Source organism: Microtus pennsylvanicus, chromosome 18, assembly GCF_037038515.1.
Source record: "Microtus pennsylvanicus isolate mMicPen1 chromosome 18, mMicPen1.hap1, whole genome shotgun sequence".
NCBI classification, from domain to species: Eukaryota; Metazoa; Chordata; class Mammalia; order Rodentia; family Cricetidae; genus Microtus; species Microtus pennsylvanicus.
Window position 1 is genome coordinate 2,199,767 of NC_134596.1, and position 18,410 is coordinate 2,218,176.

Genomic DNA, 18,410 nt, shown 5'->3' on the forward strand with positions numbered 1-18,410 from the left:
GAATGTTAAAGGGCCCCACGTGAACCACGTGCACACGTGCATGGTTTTTGTTATTTAAATCCCCGCAGCGGGGAAATGAGGGCGAGTCCGGAGCAGCTGTAGGCAGGCAGGGAGCTCTCAGTTTCCCAGGAGAGCCACCCAAGCAGGCGGCGAGCTCACAGTGGGTGCCCGGCGGTCCGGAACCGCTAGTGGCAGGAAATGCTAGCGAGTCCACGATGCCGAACTCCGGAGCGGACATTTATTTAGGGGGTTATGGAGGGGGAAAGGAGAATGGAGGGGCAGAGAGAAAGAAGGAAAAGAGAAAGGAGAGAGAGAGAGGGACAGAGACATGGGTGCACACGTCAGAGAGGACAGTAAGAGAGTTTCAAGACTGCAAGGGCCAGGGTTGGGGGGGGGCGTCCACTGGGCGTGGGCGTGGCTTGTCCCTTAAAGGGACCAGAAGAATAACAATGGTCACATCCACTATGACTCAGCCAAACCCTTGCGCACATGTGTAAGCCTGTCATCTGTGTCATCTGCGTATGACATAGCCATGTCAACCCCCTGTGTGCATGCGCTAGGCAACTTTTAAAAGCTGGAGGCGCCATCTTCTCCTCTCTCCCCACCCCCACACCAATTCCCCAGGCCTGTGCACACCCTCTCTGATAAACTCCTAAGCTGGTTTGTTGCATATTCTGTGTTTCCTTCTCACTCAAGCCAGGTAATTTCGGGGGGTGGGGTCTGAGGGGTTGAACAAATTGATTAAAGCGCATTCATGTTTTTATTCTTTGGGTGAAAAAGAAGGGACGCTCCCCACAAGGCTTTCAGTTTATATAACCACACAATTCCATAGGCGGTAACAATGCATGACACCAAACTTGCATTTCATAGGATCACAAAAACAGGTCAATCTGACAAAGAGGGTGCCTCCCGTCTCAGAGAGGAGTGTGACTGCAAGGCTCCCCTGCAGACGCCAGGGGGATTGATTAAGAATGAAACTTTAAATTAATACAAAATTCAAAGAAGAGGTTTTCGTGCACTGACTACATTTCTTAAGTGTGACTAATTAGGCTAGAAGCTTCTGATTAATAATTGTGGAGAAAAGCGCAGCAGGGCTTTCCTGCCCAGGTGGCTGGGAACCATGGTAACCATGGTAACCAGTGCCGAGAAGGTGAGAGTGCTTGATTTGCCTTGGCCTCTCCCTAGCTGCTTTAAGGGGGATTTACTGGCTTCCAGCCCCAGCAGGGTGCCTTCTGGCACCCAGGTGAGAAGGAATTTCTTTCTTTGGGGCTGGTTTAGTGATTCAAGCCTTTTTCCTGTCTCGCTAGGGGTAAAGGCATAAACAGTCTCCTAGGCTATGATCTTGTGTTAATTGAAACCAAAGTGCCGGGTAGATACAGAATATTAATAGCTTGTTAGAATAGAGCAAAGGCCGGTAGGTTACACCATTCTGAGTCTGCTGCTAGAGAATTCAGGCCACCCATGTCTGTTTTTCAGTCAGAGCAGACATGTTGTCTCCCCTACTCAGTACCTGTTCCCATTAAGGTTCTTATGTGACCACATATTTTGCAGGGCTCCTTTCTCTGTGAAAGTCCTGTGGATAAGGATACTTGTGGGGGACTAACTCTCTACAGCTTTGACCATAACAAAAAGGTTTGGCTGCGTAAATGCTTTCACTCCAGAGCCCCACCTCATTGCCCATGCAGGAAGAAGTTATCTCAATAAATAATTTATACACTGCTGGGATATTTCAGGGTAAATCCCATTATTGAAGGGAGAAGAGCCATGGCTTCGCAGAACTTCTACAGAATTGACAGTGGCTATCCAAAAGATAGGTGTTCCCGGAGCTCTGTAGACCGAGTTCCCCACCAGATCATACTCCTGAAGATTTATCTATGAACCTGTCAGCTGTACTTTTACTGCATAGTCTTATGATCGTGTGACGAGGCTCTTGTCTTGGAGAATGGGACAGTCTTTCTCATGTACAGCCTGCTTGTGTGCAATGAATCTAACCACCGTCATTTACTATGAGAACTTGAAAAAGTAACCTTGTGTTTCAGGAAGAAAAAACAAAAACAATGTGGGAGCCAGCACGAGCACTGTTCTTTTTTATTTTTAATATTTATTTATTTATTATCTATACAATATTCTGTCTGTGTGTATGTCTGCAGGCCAGAAGAGGGCACCAGACATCATTACAGATGGTTGTGAGCCACCGTGTGGTTGCCGGGAATTGAACTCAGGACCTTTGGAAGAGCAGGCAATGCTCTTAACCATTGAGCCATCTCTCCAGCCCACGAGCACTGTTCTGATTAATGTCTCTTTTTTAAATTATTTATTTATTATGTATACAGTATTCTATCTGCGTGTATGCCTGCAGGCCAGAAGAGGGCACCAAATCTCACTGCAGATGGTTGTGAGCCGCCATGTGGTTGCTGGAAATTGAACTCAGGACCTCTGAAAGAACAGGCAAAGCTCTTAAGCACTAAGCCATCTCTCCAGCCCCTCATTAGTGTTTCTTAAAAGAGACTCAGATGAAAGACAGGTGTGCCAAGGCATCCAAATTATTGACTAATAAACAAAGGTTCAGGGTGCAGCTGGGTCTGAAAGACCCCCAGTGCTCGGGAGACTCTCACTCAAATCTTGGGATAACACGACCCCCTCCCCCCCCCCCCGTAACTCATGAGAGACCGTCCTTGCTACAATCACACGAGGCTTTAATGATGAGATGAGACGGGAACCAGTGCACTGGGGCTGAGACTCATAACCCATGCAGGGGGAAGAGTTCGACCCCGAGTGCCCAGGAGAAGTGATTTTTAAGGGAAGAAACCACAGCCCAGTGATCCAGAATTGGCAGGGAGTGTGTCACAGATAATTCCAAAAATACCAGTGAAGATCACAAGGTGGCAACTCTCTGCCTCTCAGGACCACCCCAAGGTCATAATCAGCTAGTTCTCACTTCACAGTGACAATCACAAGGGGGAAATTCCCTGTTTCTCAAGATTACAACCTAACTTTATCTTCAGCTAGTTCCTGAAACAGTCACTAAACTGGCTAATCCTAGATTCCTGATTCTTCTCTTCCGGTTTGGATTTTTGGCTATTTTCTTCCTGCTGGAGAGGTCTGGATTTATCCAGGTCTTTCAGGTCAGTAGAGCACTCACCTGGGATGCACAGAGTCCCAAATTCAATCCCCAGCTGGGCATAAATCAGGGCTGGTGATACACGCCTGTAAGCTCAGCCCTGGGAGGCTGGAGCAAGAGGATTGAGAAAGAAGTTCAGGGTCAACCTTGACTATATAGCAAGTTCAACCTGGGATACCTGAGATCCTGCCACCAAATGGGGGCTGGAGAGACGATTTAGTTGGCAAAGTACTTGTGGCACAACTGTGAGGCCCTGAATTTCATCCCCAGCACCCACATAAAAGTGAGACACACATGGAATCAAAACACTAAGGAGACCTGGACAGGAGGATCCCTGAGGCTCACTGGCCAGCCATTCTAAATGGTCAGGTAAACTCTGGGTTCAGGGAGACACCCTGTATCAAAAAATACAATGAAGAAGGGTAAAGGCACGGGTCAACCTCTAGCCTCTGTGCATAGGTGCACACATATGCACGCATGCATGCACACACGTACGCATACATGCACATGCACACACACCTGTGCACACACACATGCACGCACACACACATGCACACAAACACACCATTGACAAGAAAATAAGTAAATAAAACGGGGGTCTGAGCCAGGTTCTATGAATCCAGTTTGAGTCTGAATTCATCAACAACTGCGCCAATAAAGAATGGTTAGGTTCCCTCAAATGAGACATCAGTGCTCTCCCTGGGCACCAGGACTCATGGGCACTGTCTCCAACAAAGACACCTTGAAAACCTGAAACTCCGGACTGAGAGGCGGAGTCCATGCCCAGGGATAATGGAAACATCAGAGAAGGTCTGAGAGCCAGGAGGGTGTAGGACCGTGTAGATGACCGAGTGGACAGACTACAGAGAGAGAAGGCAGTGAGGTGGTATGGTGACGGACCAGTACGAGGTTAGAAGGAGAGCTGAAGCCAGTCTGAGGGACAAGAAATGTGGGACCTGGCAGAGGCCACCAGGAAAGGGCTGGCTGGGTAAACTGCAGAGAAAAGGTATGAGTGAGTGAAAGAAGAAATAAAAGGAGGATGTGGCTGCCCTAGGGATGGCGGAGGACGTGGCTGCCCTACCGTGACTGCCCTAGGGATGGCGGCGACGTGGCTGCCCTAGGTATGATGGAGAACATGACAGCCCTAGGAATGGCGGAGGACGTGAGTGCCCTAGGTATGGCAGAGGACGTGAGTGCCCTAGGGATGGCGGAGGACGTGGCTGCCCAAGGTATGGCCAAGGACGAGACTGCCCTACCGTGACAGCCCTAGGTATGGCAGGTATGGTAGAGGAGAGAAAATTTATTGTAACTATGAGGAAGAACATATTGATCCAGAGAGGGCACAACCAGTAGAACCAAGCCAGGTCTTGTGAGGAGAGGGGGAGCCAGGAACAAAGAGACCACGAAGCCAGGTCAAAAGACCAAAAGGTCAAAGGGCCAAAGGGGCCAAAAAGAACTGGTAGCCAAAATGGCTGAGATTATAAAAGGAAGAGCAGTTGGGGGAAGAGAAAGTACATCCCAGTCCCTGGACGGGAGGAGTTTAGGGCAGGAACCGGTGCCAGCCACGAGGATCCTGTAACATCAGGGACTGAGAGCTGCTGGGGAAACCTGGCAGCCAACATCAGTTGTGATGTGTTAGGCACCTCGGTTAGCATGGGTCCTGGGTTTGAGACCTAACAGTAGGGACAGCAGGTCAGAGAGTTTCAGGGTCCTGGAAACATTGTGGGAGGGGGTACCAGGAAGCAGGCGGCTACAGGAGGCTGAAAGTTAGGGCCATAGCTGCTGATCAAAGAAAATCTCCGTGAGAGATGAAAAGGAAAGAAAGGATGAGAAGGGGAGGGGGAGGGAGGGAATATGAGGAGGAAGATATGGAGGTGAAAAGAAGTATAAAGAGAGGAGGAAGAATGCACCCAGCCTGATCCCCAAGGTCTTCCGGGTCAGCCAAGACACCCAAGAGGATGGTTGCAACCAGCCTGGGGCAGGAAGGACACACAGATGAAGTCACCGCTAGGAGGTGAGCAGACACATTCCCAAAGCCCACGCCCCAGACTGCACTTGGCAGGGTGTGAGAGTGCCTAGGTTGTTCCCTCTGTGCAGCACCTGCCTGAGCATGCTCACAGCAGCATGTATCATAGCAGGAAGTTTAGTTCAAGTCGCTGCCCCCCCCAAAGAGCTCCCTCACCCACCCTCACAGCCCTGCCCCAGCCCCACCACCAGGGTAGGGTGCTCCAAGACCTAGAAGCTGGGGATAGGAGAGTCCCACAGAAATCCCAGCTCATCTCTGAGAGAGGCAGACAAGTGGATAGGGAGAACTTCTAGACTAGTTTAGCCATGGGGGGCAAGGGTGTCTGCAGGACTCCAGAGTGTCTGGAGGCCTGTGATTCTAGACAGTTCTAAGACCCTGGGTTCCAGGGTTTCTGAGGACATGGGTAGACAAAATGTCCTGGAATCTGAAAGCCGACTTCTAAAGATCTCTGTGTTCAGTAGCTCCAGAGAGGCTGAGCCAGCCGCACAGGTTTGTCTCATAAAGCCAACAGCTTCCCAGACCTAGGGAGGGACAGAACTTGTAGCTGATGCCGTACTTGGCTGTGTGACCTCAGCACTGTCTCTCCTGCTTGAGGGACCTTCTCATTATCGAGGTTCTAGGCTATTGCTCAAGGCCCTCCGGGGATCTGAGACACCAGGAGCCAGCCACAGATTCCGGAAGCCTTGGATCATCTCTGTGATGGTTCCAGTCTACAGTTGCAGAATCCGGAGTCAAGATTAACGCCTGGGAACCCAGAACCGAGACACGGAGCCTCGATGAGCACTAAGCCCGGAGTACATGCTCCACGGCCAACACTGTAGCATTCCAGAAACAGAAGCCAGGCTGTCCCGAGTCCAGATGTTTTGTTTGGAGTTTACCCTACCTCAGGCTAGATAGCCCAGGCTGCATCAAACCTCCACCTTCCTGTCTCCACTTCCTAAGTGCTTGGATTGTAATAAACAGCCTTATGACAGTGGGCCTGGTTCTGAGCAGGCTCTGTTTCTTTGTTTTTTTATCTGCTGTTGTTATTGTTTGAGGCAAGTCTTGGGTATCCCAGGTAAGCCTCAAGATCACTGTGTGGGCAAGCAAATCCTGAACTCCTGATCCTCGACCTCAGGCCCCCAAGGGCTGGGGTTGCAGGCATGTGCTATCATACCTAGTTTATGTGGCAGTAGGGACAGAATCGAGGGCCAGAAGAGATGACACCAGAAGAAGGAAACTATACAGAACACAAGCCTGAGCCTCAGAAGTTAGTCACAGCTCTGAGCCCAGGACACAGATGACTCCAGGCACGGGACCTCAGACTTCAAAGTACACTCTCTAGGGTGGGGACACGGCTCAGTGAACAAAGGGCTTGTCAGGCAAGCCTGAGGACCTGAGTTCAATCCACAGAACCTGCGTGAGAATCCAGCTTGAGCTTGTACTCCACGGGGAGACGGGAATGGTGGGTCTCTGGAGTTTGAGTTGGTACTCCCTGAGGAGATGGGAATGGTGGGTCTCTGGAGCCGGCTGCCACACCGGTCTAGGTCTACCAGGGGGCTCCAAGCCCAACTGAGAGAATCTGCTCAAAAAACAAGGTAGAGAGGCTGCAGAGACAGCTCAGCAGTTGAGAACCTAGTTTGCTCCCACAGAACTTAAGCATGGTTCCCAGCACCCGTGTTCAGTAGCAACCCACACAACCTCCTGTAACTCTTGCTCCTGGGAATCTACGGCCTCTGACCTCCATGGGCTATGATGTGTAGGCACCTCAGCTAGCATGTGTGCACTGCACTGGTGCATGAGCTCACATGTGCACTCATACACAAAATAAAAGCAACAAGATGAACTTAGAAAAGACACAGTTGATTCATGGTGCACATGTGTGCAAATTTAATATATATATATATATATATTTTTTTTTTTTTTTGGTTTTTCGAGACAGGGTTTCTCTGTGGCTTTGGAGCCTGTCCTGGAACTAGCTCTGTAGACCAGGCTGGTCTCGAACTCACAGAGATCCGCTTGCCTCTGCCTCCCGAGTGCTGGGATTAAAGGCGTGCGCCACCACCGCCCGGCTTAATATATATTTTTAAAGATTTATTTATTTATTATGTATACAACATTCTACCTCCATGTATGCCCGCATTGCCAGAAGAGGGCACCAGATCTCATTACAGATGGTTGTGAGCCACCATGTGGTTGCTGGGAATTGAACTCAAGACCTTTGGAAGAGCTGCCAGTGCTCTTAACCACTGAGCTATCTCTCCAGCCCCAAATTTAATATATTTTGATGAATAAAAATAAAAGTAATTAATTTTCACACTGTAGACTTCAGGTCATAACAACCGAATTCGAGACCACTTCAGCCCGTAAGCTAACATAAATCCAGACCCAAGTTCCAGTGCGGCATGGTGGCACACACCTGTCATCCCAGCCTTTGGGAGACTGGGGCTGATAGACCTCAAGCCCAAACTCAGACCATCCTGAGCTGCTTGGCAAGACCTGTGTTAGACAACAAAACAGAATCCAAGTTCAAAACTCTCTCCCAGACCCCAGAAGCATGGCTTTAGAATTCAGCTTCCACACCTCCACCCCGGATCCCAGGCTCTGCGTTTCACTTCCAGTTTTCCGCACTTGCCCTCCTGCCCCTTCCCTTCAGGGACCTGCCCCTGGATGGAATCCTCCTTACAGACTCGGACAATGACTTCAGACTAATAAATGCTCATTAGACCAACCTAGTCTGGCATTGCACCTGCCACCAGGGCGTCCAGCCTGTAAACCTCACCTTCCACTGCCTCTCACTCCACTCTACCCAACCCCACCCAGACCCAGGCTGGGCCAGGAGCTTATAAATGCAGGCTTTCAGATGTCTGGTCCCCTTCTGGTATACCAGCTTCTTTGGATGTCACTGGAGGACCTGGAGGGGGTGAGATCTTTGAAGAAAGAGCTTGGGAAAATGGGTGGGGGTAGAGAAGGGACCCTGAAAGTGGGTGGGGGTGGAGAGGGGACCCTGAAAGTGCCTTGGTCTCTGGGAGGCACAGACAACCCTGAAGGACCAGTTGTCAAGGGCACTGGGTCTTCTGTGTCCTTTTCCTGTAGCTTCAAGTTGAATCTGAACCAAGGAAATGTCTCAAAGCTTCTAGAGAGAGCCTGGAATGAAGGGGGAGGGGGGTGGAGGGATTTGAGAGGACGTCCCTAGAAACACTTGTCATGGAGCCAAGGACATGGTCAGCAGTTACCATAGGTCAAATGAATTCAGAACAACTTCCCTGAGGTGTCCCCAGTGCTAGGTCCCAGACTGAGCAGAGCTGGAGACAGGAGGGTCTGACCTGAATTCCATCTTCCTCTTGGATGAGGATTGGGAGAAGCCAGGTCCCAGGATCTGCAGTCAGTGCTACCATACAGGGGCAAGATGGATGCCTCAGGATCTTAATGCCATCCCCTCTGGGTTACAGTGTCTTGGAAGAGTCAGGCTGAGCTGAAAAAGTAAATAGCAAGATGCAAGATGAGAAAGATTTTAATTCGCTCCCCCAAGCTCCTGGAGGTCTCTCCAGATCCTAACACTTGGTGGTTCCTAGGAATCCAGAGTCAGTCAGCGGGGTCTGCTCCAAAGGAGTTCTCAGTCTGATAAAGAGACACCACAGAGTGTCAGGGGAAGGCTTATTCATGGTCGAAGGGGGATACGCTGAGTGAGCAGAGCCAGGGCAAGAACTACAGGACCAAAGTCCACACTGTGCCTAGGAAGGGTCCCCAAAACCCAGCCTGGCAGGCTGGAGGAGGAACAGACATTTCTGTCCCTCAAAGGACTGCTGAGGATATGGGACTTTATTTGAGGTCTATCATCAGAAGTCCGTGAGAGGCTGTGAGCAGGAGAGAACAGCCCTCAGATCTGGTGTAGAAAGACCCTGTCAGGCTAGGTGTGGTAGTGAATGCCTGTCATTCATCACTTGAGAGGTGTGAGAATGGAGAGTTCAAGACTAGCTTGCGAAATTTAGCAAAACCCTGTCTCCAAATGAATCGTAAAAGAAGAGGTGGGGATGTGGCTTAGTGGTGTGCATTCCTAGAATTCACCAGTGAGGATCAAGGGGCATGGCTTGGTGCAGTTAGCCAGGTCAGGCCATGGTACCCCAGAGGAAAGGAGGAGAGAAGGGAAGAGTGGAGGGAAGGAGGAAGGGAGCTGAGCTCCCTACAGCTTTGTGTACAGGGTATGGGACAGACTACAGGCGTACTAGAGTTAAGGGGACCCCAGAGTGAGTCCTGCTCTGGAGCCATGGAGCCATGGGGATGAGAGAGAGCCAGGGGTTATTGGATAATGCTGGGGTCTTCAACGCTGAAAGGAACAGAGGACCCCACCGAGATAGGTACCAGGAAGGAGCACGGGTGGACGCTGCGAGAGATGGGATGCAGGGAAGATAAATACCAGGAAGGAGCACAGGTGGACGCCACGGGAGACAGGAGGCAGGGAAGAGCATGGGTGGACACTGCGGGAGATGGGACTCAGGGAAGTAAAGTAGTTTCTTAGGTTAGCATAGTGCCATATATCTGTCATCTTGACAGTCGGGAGGCTGAGGCTGGAGGACCATGAGTTTGAGGCCCGCCTAGGACATATAGGAAGACACTATTACAAAAGACAGAGAAAAGTGTGTCACACACAGGGATGCATGTCCCTCTACAGGCATAGGGATGGGGACAGATGGATCCAGCCTTACCCCAGTTTTTGCCGTCCTCCCTGCCACCAGGTCTCCAAGCCCAGGATCCTCCTCCACAATGTGGTTTCTCCTTGCTTTCATCTTGTTCGTGTCTGCAGGTGAGGGACACCGAAGTTGGTGCTGGTCTGATGAAATGGGGGGTGCCCCCTTCCCCAGAGTTTCTGCAACCTAGGACCCGCTAGCCCATACTTCACCCAGAGACACCCCACCTGAGTCACCTGCCAAATGTCCCCGAATGAGTCATCAGAAGGTCTGGAGGTGCTGAGCCACCTGAATCCTTGAGCCTGAGTTCCAAGACCATTCCTCATTGCTGTGTAGCCTTGGGGAAACTGTCTTACCTCTCTGGGGCTCGAGTGCTTTCTCCCCGTGACAGTCACCATGAAGTCCTAACTACATCACGCAGGAGAGGCAATCAAGCTGGTTGAGACACCAAGAACACAGGATCTAGATCTGAATCCTGTGGCTGCCAGTTCCCCAACTCTGCAACCCTGGTTTCCCACCCATAGGATGGAGGCAACTGTCCTCCATAAAAACTCAGTGTGAGGTTCCGTGAGGTGTGAACATGGTGGAACAATTTGGACAGTCCAGGCGGGCACAGAGCATTTACACACAATGACCCTGTGAGGCAGGGGGCTTGCAGAAATGACCCCGTGGATAAAGTTCTTTCTGTGGAATCAGGAGGATCTGAGTTCAGATCCCCAGTACCCACGTGAAAAACCAGCCGTATGCCTATAAAATTCCCGAGCTGGGAGGGGAGATGGGGATCCGTGGGCTGGCTACCATCCAGTCCCGCCAATCTGTAAGTTCCACTTCAGTGAGAAAATCTGTCCCCCAAATAAGCTTGGGTCTGGTGAGATGGCACAGATGGAAATGCTGTCAAGTCTGAACAGCTGAGTTTGAGACCCACACAGAGAAGGAAAGAACAACTATTGCCTTCACTTACCAGGGAGCAGCTTGGAAGCAGGGGTGGCCACCAAACCAAGGTCACCCTGGGTGACAGGCCAACCCCAGACCAACCTCTGCCACATCTTGTGGAAATTTTCTGTGTAACCTGATGCTTCCTACCCTGGAGAAATTGGAGGGGGTGTCCATTAACGATCCTCCTGCTCCCCACATGACCTCTGCCCAGGGCTCTGAGCCCTGCCCCATGGCAGGCAAGTCTCCCCTTGGGCTCTGCTGCACCCAGCAGGGGCCTCTGCCTTCCTCCAGCTGGGACTGGCCCGGTGCAGCCCGATGCCCAGCTGCTCAGCCAGTACTGTCCTCCACAAGGCGACCTCACCCTTCCTCTGCTAAGCCCCTCTTCTGCCACATCCGCATTCCCACAATTCCCCAGGCCCTTTGGCCCTGTTCCTGACCTTGGAGGACAGAGGATGAAATGTGGACATTTGACTTGGTTGTAACACAGGCAAGAGTTGGTGTCTGTCATGGTCTTGACCTTGGAGGAGTGGGGCGGCCACTTGGCTCAGTATAAGGAACTGTGGCCTCAAATGTCTCAATTATGTCATTATATGTGGTGCCCTTCTCTCTCTCTCTCTCTCTCTCTCTCTCTCTCTCTCTCTCTCTCTCTCTCTGTGTGTGTGTGTGTGTGTGTCTCTGTCTCTCTGTCTCTGTCTCTCTGTCTCTCTCTGTCTCTCTCTCTCTCTCTCTCTCTCTCTCTCTCTCTCTCTCTCGTGTGTGTGTGTGTGTGTGTGTGTCTTGCCATCCAGAAGCATGAGCCAGGTCTCCCCTTGTGAACTTCAGAGAGTGACCTTAGACACCAGTGATCCTGTCTCCTCTGTCTCTCCTGCTTTGACTGTGAAATCTCATTGCTCCATCTGGTGGCCTCTGAATGTGGTCTAGGTTGGGGGAGAGGGGCTGTCCATGTCTGAGTATTGGCCCTGCAGACAGGTCTCTGAGCTCTACAGAATGACTTGTAGATGAAAACATCTTTACACCGTGCGTCCCTGCTTGTGGATACCAGAGGTCAATATCTGCTCATCCTTCAGGCACGGTCGCCTTGTTTTATCTTATTATTTAATGTGGAGGAGTGTTTCGTCTGCATTCACGTAGGTGCACCTTGTGCGTGCCTGGAGCCTGATCAAAAGGGGCCATCAAATCTCCTGGAACTAGAGTCGCGAGAGCCGTGGAAATTACAACTGGGTCCTCTGGAAGAGTAGTCAGTGCTCTGAACTAGTGAATCTCTCCAGTCCCTCTTTAATTTTTTAACACAGAACTTTTCAAATGCTGATTAGGCCGCGCTGGCTGACCGGAGAGCTCCAAGGATCCCACGGACTCCAGGCACTGGAGTTAGAGCATGCGCTACTGTGCCTGACTTTTTACCTGGGTCCTAAGGATTGAGAGTGGGCCTTCACTCTCACAAGGCAAGGACTTACCAGCTGAGACGTGTTTCCACCCTTTACTCTGTGGTTTTGATGTTGGCTGTTGTAACTAGGTCTGTTCAGATGTCTGCCATACTTTGGCCATACCTGTATCAGGAACCTGAACAGCCACATGGACATCCCCCAAAATAAATGGGTGTCCTTTGTTTAAAGTAACAAATGCGCATGACTGTGATCCCAGAACCTGAAAGACTTGATTAAGAGAGAGTGCTGCCGTGTGTTCGACCACCCTGGTTCCATTGTAAGTTTCAAGCCAGGCTATGCAACAGAGTGAGACCCTGCCTTAACACACTGAAGAATCAAAGAGTTACAATGTGCCAGGCACAACCACACATACATGGGCACCCACAAAGGTACCCATAGGCCCCTCTTATCTTCATGGAAAACAAGCACCAAGAGATCAACGTCTGACTGGGGAGACAGCTCAGTCCATGAGCTACTTGCTGTGCAAGGGTGGCGACCTGAGCTTGAGCCTCAGAACCTGGGTCACAAGCCATGTATGTGAGGCAGCACCGGGTGGGGAAAGACACAGTGGGTTCCTGAGGCTCGCTGGCCAGCCAGCCTAGCAAAGGCAGAGAGCCCCAGGTTCATGAAAATAATCCAGCCTCCGCAATCAAGGTGTGCACGCCTGAGGAATGGCACTGGAGATTGTTCTCTGGTCTACGTGCACATGTGTGTGCCTATGCATACATGGACATGCAAACACAGGAGTCAACGCCTCATGGCAAGTACAGACAGCAACTGTCAAAACCAGATGCACAGTTTCAAGATGTGGGTGTATGTAATATGCGTGTACACTCACCTGTGCAGTGGGGGAGAAGCCGAGGGTAACACTGAGTGTCTTTCTCCATCCCTTCTCCTTACGTATTTCTTTTTGCTTTAGTTATTTTCTTTACAAGAGAGAGAGAGAAAAGGTGTCCCCAGAAGCCAGAAGAAGGTCTCCCAGAACTGGAGTTGTAGGCAGCTGTGAGCCTCTATGTTGGTGCTAGAATTTGAACTTAGGTCCTCTGCAAAAGCAACATGAGCTCTTCACTACTGAGCCAACTCTCTAGCCCTCCATCTTTTCTCTTCTTTGTGTCTCACAGATCTCACCATTACACTAGCTGGTCAGCAAGCCCTGGGATCAGCCTGTCTCCCCTGCCCAACTCCAGCACTGGGGCTGCTGGAGTGGCTGCCACACCAGGCTTTTATGTGGGTGTTGAGAATCCAAACTCAGGTCCTCACGCAGCAAGCACTTTACCCAGGGAGCCATCTCCAGCCCTAACAGGAATATCTTTTCTTTTTTCTTTTTTTTTTTTATTTTCTGAGACAGAGTTTCTATGTGTTTCCCTGGCTGTCCTGGAACTCACTCTGTAGACCAGGGTGGTCTCGAACTCAAAGATCTGCCTGCCTCTGCCTCTGGAGTGCTGGGATTAAAGGAGGGATTTCTTAAGGAACAAAGGGAGAAGCAGGATGAAGATAGCATGAGCTGCGGGTAGGGATGCTGCAAAGGAGGGGCTCATGCAGAGATCTTCTGTGTCTCTCCACAGCTCAGGACGGTGACAAGGTACTGGAGGGCGAGGAGTGTGTGCCCCATTCACAGCCATGGCAAGTGGCCCTCTTCGAGCGTGGCCGTTTCAATTGTGGCGCCTTCCTCATCTCCCCACATTGGGTGTTGACTGCTGCTCACTGCCAAACCCGGTATAAAGGCAGGGTATGGCGGGCCCTGTGGGTGGCTATGACCTCAAGCTTCCAGGTTTGGTATAAAGGCAGGGTATGGCGGGCCCTGTGGGAGGCTATGACCTCAAGCTTCCAGGTTTGGTATAAAGGCAGAGTATGGCGGGCCCTGTGGGTGGCTATGACCTCAAGCTTCCAGGTTTGGTATAAAGGCAGGGTATGGCGGGCCCTGTGGGTGGCTATGACCTCAAGCTTCTAGGTTTGGTATAAAGGCAGGGTATGGCAGGCCTTGTGGGTGGCTATGACCTCAAGCTTCTAGGTTTGGGGTATATGGTCTGCTGGGCTTGGGTGGGGAAGTAACCTAAGTTCTTGGTTCCTAAGGGATGGGAAACCTCGAGGCGAAGGCCCTGGTGGGAAGGGGTGTGGATTCTACACCTCTAAAGGGCAAAGAGAAGACTGCAAAGGTCCCATCTTTGGGGCCCCTGATGGGAGAGGGGTCGAGTGGGTGGGAATTTCCTATTCTGAAGATGGGAAGGGAAAATCTGGCATGTGTTGTGTATGTGTGCCTGACTTGGGACTCCTGGCTTAGTTTGTCTGGTTTTTTTGTTTGTTTGATTGGTTGGTTGGTTTTTTTTTTTTTTTTAAGTCCTACTGTATAGCCCAGATTACTTTAGAACTCACTGTGTAGACCAGGCTGGTCCAAAACTTACAAAAAATCTACCTTCCTCTTCCTCCCAAGTGTTAGGGTTAAAGGCACTCACCCTGAAACTTGTGGGTTCTTGAGGGGCCATGGCTGGAACCATTTTGGCTTCAAAAACTCGAGAAAAGGAAAAGAGATTTTGAGGTTTTCAACGGGTCAGATAATCGCAGGTTGTCAACTCTTTGACCCCTTTGTCTACTCCTTTCCGGTAACTGCTGGCCCACCCAGCTTCATGAGAGTCCGGCTGGGCGAGCACAACCTTCGCAAGCGCGATGGTCCAGAGCAAGTGCGGTCGGTCGCTCGAATCATCCCACATCCGGGCTACGAGGCTCGCACCCATCGGCATGACATTATGTTGCTGCGACTTCTCCAGCCTGCCCGGCTGTCACGGCAGGTGCGTCCCGTGCCTCTGCCCACGCGTTGCCCATTTCCCGGCGAGGACTGTGTGGTGTCAGGCTGGGGCCTATTGTCAGACAACAAGCCTGGAACCACAGGGAGTCACAAGCCACAAGGTGCGTGGAAGGATGGAACTGGATCTAGGAATCCCAGCAACACTGTCCTCCAGGGTTCTTGGGTGGAGGCTCAGGGACCAAAGGAGAGAGGATACTCAAAGCCATCTGTCCTTCTCAGTGAGACTCCCGGATACGCTGCATTGTGCCAACATCAGCATTATCTCTGAGGCATCTTGCAACAAGGACTACCCGGGTCGAGTGTTGCCCACCATGGTGTGTGCTGGTGTAGAGGGCGGTGGCACCGACTCCTGCGAGGTCAGAGCCAAGTGGGGACTTTGGGTAAAGGCGCGCGGGGGTGGGAGTGGGGGTGGGGGTAGGAAGTACCCTAGTCTGCTTTCCTGTAAACACGGTAAAATACTCTGACCAAAGGCAACCTGGGCAGGAAAGAGTTTCTTTAGCTTACAAATTCACAGTCCATCACTGAGGGAAGGCAGGGCAGCAATCAGGTGTGAACCTAAAGCAGAATCCATGGAAGGATGCTGCTTACTGGCTTGATCATGGCTCCTGTTCGGCTGGCTTTCTTTTCTTCTTTCCTTTCTTTCTTTCTTTCTTTCTTTCTTTCTTTCTTTCTTTCTTTCTTTCTTTTTTTTTTTATGTCTGTGCACTGCATAGCATAGTGCGCATGGAAACCGGAAGGGGGCCTTGGGATAGAAATTACAAACAGTTGTGAACTGCCTTGTGAGTGCTATGCAAGAGCAGTCAGTGATCTTAATTGCTGAGCCATCTCTCCATGGCCTACAGCCAAGTCCCGTTTGCCTAGGGGATGGTGCCACTCACAGTGAGCTGGATCTTCCTACACTGACCAGCAATGAAGACAACTTCCTACAGATGTGCTCAACAAGGCACCCTCTCAGTTGAGACTCCTCAGACGATCCTAGGCTGTGTCAGATTGACAGCTGGAGCTAATTAAGACAGAATAGGACAAGTGGGATTGCTTAAATTTGCTTTGCTTTGGACCAGAGACAATGTTAAGTTTAGGGTATGGGATGGAATTCCAGGAGCAATTAGAATCATGGTGAGGCTGGAAAGGGGGTTAGACATGTGGACATGGGGAGGAGCATGTGGTTTGGGGAAGCACGGAATGGAGCTAAGAAGGGAAGTGAATCTGTTTTGACTCAGGATGGGAAGTATATTGGGGTTGGCATGGGATGGTGTGGGGGGGGTGAGAAAAGTGCAAAGATTGGGATTGGGTTGAGTTTGGTGAGCACAGGTTCAGTTTGATTTTGAATGGGGAAGATGTGTGGAGTGGGTGGAATCTAACTTGAGTTTAGTGCCATCTGTGGGGCTGGATAGTGCAAGACAGAGCTGGGGGCGGGGGTTGGCTCTCTTGGGTCGTGTTGAGTCAGAGTAGGCTTGGATGGGTTTGGGGTAATGTTGGAGTTTCCTAGGGCGAGGTTGGTTTGGGGCTTCATTGAGATGGGGAACAGTGGTAAGTGGGAATAAGGTTGACAGTGGGTTGGGGTGTGGCTCGGTTGGTAATCTCCTCGCATGCACAAAACTTCGGTTCCAGCCGCAGCACCATGTATACCTTGCATGGCACTGCACACCTGTGATCCAAGCACTTGTGAAGTTGAGGCAGGAGGATGAGGTGTTCATCCTCTTACTACATGGAATGAAATATTGAGGAAAACTCCCTTTATCCCCACAGGGTGATTCCGGAGGACCTCTGGTCTGCAGGGGTGCCCTGCAGGGCATCGTATCCTGGGGTGACGTCCCCTGTGATACTACCACTAAGCCTGGCGTCTACACCAAAGTCTGCAGCTACTTGGAGTGGATCCGGGAAAACATGAAAAGAAACTGACTCATTGGGACCACCCACTAGGTCCTCACTGACCGACTGCCTAGGACCCTGACCAAGAATGCCCATCGCTGGCCAGCCACCCCATTCCTACCTGAGACAGAGCTGAGCCCCTCCATACACTGACATACACAGTTATCCAGGGCCTCTCCCCTCTGAGGTTACCTGCTTAACACTAAGAAAGCAGTGTTTTCCCAGCACTAGGGAGGCAGAGGCAAGTAGATCTCTAAGTCCAAGGCCAGCCTGGTTTACAGAGTGAGTTCCAGGACAGCCAGAACTATACACAGAAACCCGGTCCCAAAAAAAAAAAAAGTGTTGGTCCAACCTTCACTGTAGGGGTACGACTTTCTTTGCGGTATGTTGGGAAATGGGGAATGGGGCTAGGATACAAAGTCTTCAGTTCCATGGCACCCAGAGTCCCTTTCCCTAGGTGACAGAACAAGACTTCAAGTATGACTTTGCTCATTTGGACCAGATGTGGGATGTTGATTGTATCAGGGGCCTGACCTCACTCGTTCTTGGTTTTACCATCTGAAAAATGGGTCACCATAACACTTGTCTCCTAGGGTGTCTGTGAAGATTAAATGAATCATTCATCTTAAGAGATCAGAGCAGTGTCTGCCACTTTGTCCACACTCGTGAACTGTACGTTCCCGTGAGAGGACCCAACACACACTAGATTTCCAAGAGCTTTTGGTTAGTTCTAGGCTTTCTGGTGGCCTAGGCAACAAGACCAACACTCCCTTTCCCTCGGCCACGTTGATGACATGCAGCGCAGGCTTGGATACTGTGAGCTGCCTTACTGATCGTATCCAGGTCTCAAGTTTGAAACTTGTGACTTTACCATCAAGGCTATGGGAGCCCAGTTTCTGATTCAGAGGTCCCAAAATGTTATTATTGGGGTCACTGAATGTTGAAGCCCTTGATCTTGGTCATTGAAATAGACAGATTAGATTGAGTGAGGGGTTGCCATTGCAACTTCTAATAGTATTTTTATTGCACATATTTATATTTTGTGTGTGTGTGGAGGTCAAAGAACATATTCTGAGAGATGACTTTCTTCTACTTTTGAGATTGAATTTAAAAACTGTCAGGCTTGGTAGCAGACACCTTATCCACGGAGCCATCTCACCTGTCTCAGAATATTTTTATTTACTTAATTATTGTTTCATGTTAGCCAAGGATGGCCTGATCCTCCTGCCTCCACATCCCCCATGCTGGTTTTACAGGCCTGCATTCCCACACCTGGTTTTACACGGAACTGTGACTTAAACCCAGGACTTCATGCATGCTAGGCAATCACCCCCACTGACCTACATCCCCAGTTCCAGCCAACTGGCGCGCGCACACACTTTGTCATGCCTTGCTCAGACTCACCTAGACCTTGCTGAGTGGCTGAGCTGACCTTGAACTCCTGATTCTCCTGCCTCCACTTCCCAAGTGTGTGCGCCACCACACCAGGGTCTGTGGTGATAATCTTGATTGGGGAAAGCTGTTAGTTCAGATCTTTGGGACTTTGAGGGGTATGACCTTG

At 50.6% G+C, this 18,410-nt stretch overlaps 1 protein-coding gene across 1 annotated transcript; it reads left to right on the forward strand.

Moving 5' to 3' along the window:
- The first annotated feature begins 9,890 nt into the window (after nt 1–9,890).
- Klk15 (kallikrein related peptidase 15) lies at nt 9,891–16,879 on the forward strand. The gene is made up of 5 exons (XM_075952929.1): nt 9,891–9,930; nt 13,740–13,890; nt 14,795–15,078; nt 15,197–15,333; nt 16,727–16,879. Exons 1-5 carry the CDS (start codon nt 9,891–9,893, stop codon nt 16,877–16,879), a joined length of 765 nt encoding a protein of 254 aa, XP_075809044.1.
- Nucleotides 16,880–18,410: the final 1,531 nt, after the last annotated feature.

Excerpts from the sequence above, each read along its gene's own strand:
- Klk15 (XM_075952929.1), top strand. The coding sequence starts at position 9,891 with ATGTGGTTTCTCCTTGCTTTCATCTTGTTCGTGTCTGCAG. Across the intron at positions 13,891-14,794 it reads GCTGCTCACTGCCAAACCCG|CTTCATGAGAGTCCGGCTGG; the intron begins GTATAAAGGCAG and ends TGGCCCACCCAG. Across the intron at positions 15,334-16,726 it reads GTGGCACCGACTCCTGCGAG|GGTGATTCCGGAGGACCTCT; the intron begins GTCAGAGCCAAG and ends TTATCCCCACAG.